This window comes from Corvus brachyrhynchos, unplaced genomic scaffold, assembly GCF_000691975.1.
Source record: "Corvus brachyrhynchos isolate BGI_N302 unplaced genomic scaffold, ASM69197v1 scaffold95, whole genome shotgun sequence".
Taxonomy (NCBI): Eukaryota; Metazoa; Chordata; class Aves; order Passeriformes; family Corvidae; genus Corvus; species Corvus brachyrhynchos.
Window position 1 is genome coordinate 2,023,435 of NW_008238347.1, and position 3,251 is coordinate 2,026,685.

The 3,251-nt window shown below is 39.7% G+C and overlaps 1 protein-coding gene across 3 annotated transcripts in view; it reads right to left on the reverse strand.

The window, feature by feature from the left end:
• The window catches only part of FGD5 (FYVE, RhoGEF and PH domain containing 5), an 86,558-nt gene that overhangs the window by 12,708 nt on the left and 70,599 nt on the right, over positions 1 to 3,251 (reverse strand). For all 3 annotated transcript variants that reach the window (XM_017735266.1, XM_017735267.1, XM_017735264.1), the window contains exon 14: positions 2,224 to 2,303. In XM_017735266.1, the coding sequence (XP_017590755.1) occupies positions 2,224 to 2,303 (80 nt within the window). The remainder of the gene's footprint in view (positions 1 to 2,223; positions 2,304 to 3,251) is intronic.

Genomic DNA, 3,251 nt, shown 5'->3' on the forward strand with positions numbered 1-3,251 from the left:
ATTGCCACATTTGGTCCTTGTGGGATTTTTGGGATGCATCTTCTGTGCTATCAGTTATTCACATTGGTTGATATAGTCATCATTAAGCAGAAAAAGGGGGTCAAGTTGTCACTGTATTTCACTAGACAGTAGGGGACCTTCACAGATCATAGAAATTGGACCAGGATAGGATTTTGTCACAGTGCTACCACTATCACTCTAAATTAGCCTTTTAGGAGGTAATATTGACTGTGTTCTTCTAGTATTTTCTCTGGTATTTTATATAAACACCACAGAGTTATCCCTATGTACAAGACTAATATTTTTGAAATGCAAATAAAGATGTAAGAGCATAAGAGCCTTCTCCATAAAGGTGCTGTGCTCCCTACAAAAACAAAAAACAAAGACTTTGCAGTGCCATCTGCTCATATAGCCATGCTGACTTCTGAGCTTTGGTCATCCTTAGTCCACTGCCTTTAGTTCCTGGCACTCATGCTGTATTTCCTCAGTGCATTCACCTTGTCTCATACAAGTATAAAGGCTTTGAGGTTTGCCTTGTGGTTGTTAACAACTGGCCTTTAGTGCAGGCTTGCAGCACCTCAGTGTGAGCAGTAAAATATACAGTATTTAGGGACACTTGAGGCCTTTTCTGCACTTTTCTGTCTTTGGTGCTTCTTTTGGTGAGTGTAACAGGCCAAGGATGTTGTGCAGTGGAGTTAGGAGGGCATGCTGGCTTGCTGGCTCACTGGTATCTCATCAGCTCTGTCAGCCAGTACAAAAAGGAGGAGGAAGAACTGTTCTTGGGTGACTTATGGCAGATTGGTCACTGAATGAGCAGCACAAGGAAAGGGAAGGGACTCTATCCAGTCTCTGTCTGTCTGTTATCAGAAGGGTAACCTTAGTCTCAGGCCCTGGTTCTATCTACTACCAAATAAACACAGCTCACAGTGGCCTCACATACTTTGTTTATGCTAATTAAGCATGGACTTGATATGAGTACAGAAGGCAAAGAAACATCCTAATAATGCAAGCAGTGCATCCCAAGCTGCTCACTAGGGATGACAACTTCAGTTCCCCTAGGGAAAGGGGACGTGCAGCAGAATTTCCCCTCTACAATAGAGGAGGACTGTACACATCCTGCTTTTATAACTGGCAGGTAATTCAGAATTACTGTGAGTATATTTTGAGGATTGTGATGAGCGTGCAGGTCTAAGAAAATCTCAGATATGGTTATGGTTATAAAAGGAAATGGACCAAAAGGCTTTGACAGGTAGCTGAGCATTCCTCACAGATGCTAAGTGCTCTGGGAAGGATGAGAGCTCCAAATTCTGATTCTGAATAAGAAAGTGCCATCCCTGTCTTTCTCTTGCACTGTGTAATTTAGGAAGTCGGCTGTGTTTCTAGGCATTCTGTTGCACACTGTAGTTGCAGACTGATGGTGGGAAAGTCAGTACTTAAAAGCATTGAAGACCTTGCTATTTGGAAGACTTAATTTTAATACCACTGCTAGTGTGCTCTGTCTTTTGTAATAAACTACATGTGGAAAACAAGCCACCTACCTTTCTGCTATAGCTGTAGGTAAATTAGCGGGATAGTTTTGGGATAGAAGCATGAAAAATACAGTACATAGCTATCTTCTGATCAGAAACTGACCTACAATCTCTTTTTGGCACTAGCTTGGGATGCTAGAACAGAGATCTTGACTCTCAGTTGCTATAAATACTAGTCATACACAAACTCATTAGTGAAATTCCTTTTATTAGAAAAACCCATAAGGTTGCCAGTAAGGTTTAATTTTGACTTCGTCACTTAAGCACTATTAAATACTTTTATATCTGTTGTATGGTATTACCTAATTACTATTTTCTCCAGCAGCTTTACAGCCCTAGAGGTGTGAGGTAACAAGGGAACTTATAAAAGGGAGATATAACAGACTCCTAGTGTCACAGGGAAAGAATGTGAAAGATAACGGAAGGTACCCAGGCCGCTTCTTTCCTTTCTCTTTAAGATGTTATTAAGAGCCAACTTCTAGTCTTTAGGGAGTACATTAATTGAATTAGTTACAGTTTATAAGCCTTGCATTTATAATGAATGTTGATTGTGTAATCAAGTACTCAGCCATTGTCTGTCACCAGTAGCAAAAAAGAATGAGACACCATTTCAGTCTTGGGTATTGGTTGGACTAATCTAGAGGTACAGCTCTAGAATGTAACACCCTTTGCCATGGACATTTGGGAACAGTACCTTGCTGACAGGGTCAGGCAATGTTCATCATATTCAATCTTCAGGATGTTTTGGGCTTTCTCTATCACTGGGCGACTGACCTAGAAACAAATACCATGAACATGAGTGTGGACATGAGTTAAACTGTCTATAACCAGTACACCATACGTGTCTCAATGCATATGATCTTTGATATCCCAACCATCTGTTTCATATTTCAATACAAAGAGATGGGCATTAGGGTTTTTTGTATTGCTGTTGTAATGAGAAATGATCTCTATTTCAATATGATGGTGTGCTGAAGGAAAAAAAAAATCACTTAATCCAGCCTATAAGGATAAAGTATCTATGAGGGTTTAATTTTTAATATGACAAGCTTAGGAGATGTTTAGTCTGACAAGCATCAGAGCATTTTGGTCTTTGCTTGTAATGAATAGAAATCACATTTTTTCTGACATGCAGGCATTATACAGTGAAGCACTTCAGTTCAGTGAATGCCTGTCTGCAGCGAGGCTCTTTAAGAGCAAAAAAAAAAAAAACCCAACTTAAAAGCTGCTGCTTAGCTAAAATCTTTTCCCTACCATGGAGTATATTAGTAGCCTGCTAATAGCAACAGCCAGTGAGGAGAAACATATCTTCATAGTTTCATTTTTATTAGCAAGCATCATTACACTAGTGATTCAGTGTTTCAAATGTACTTCAGTAAGTACTTGCTCCTCAACTCCTTTTCGCTTAACAGCAGAATATTTTGGCAATTCCTAGGAATTTCTGGGATCCCTGAGTTAGTTTTAAACTCTCAGGTCCCTGGGATGATCAGCACCCCCACCTTTTCACAACACCTTAACCTTCCTGTGTCATTCCACTGAAATTAATGATTAGTTATTCTCATCTTGTATGTTTTCTAGATCGTCAGACTCCTGACTTGTCACTTCAAATCCTCTTTCACATAAATTCAACTTGGATTATTAGCTATAGAACAGTTATGAAGGTCCGATAGAACTCTTTGGTCCAATATCTCCTGTTCCACAGGTGCTGGTTCCAATGAGTAC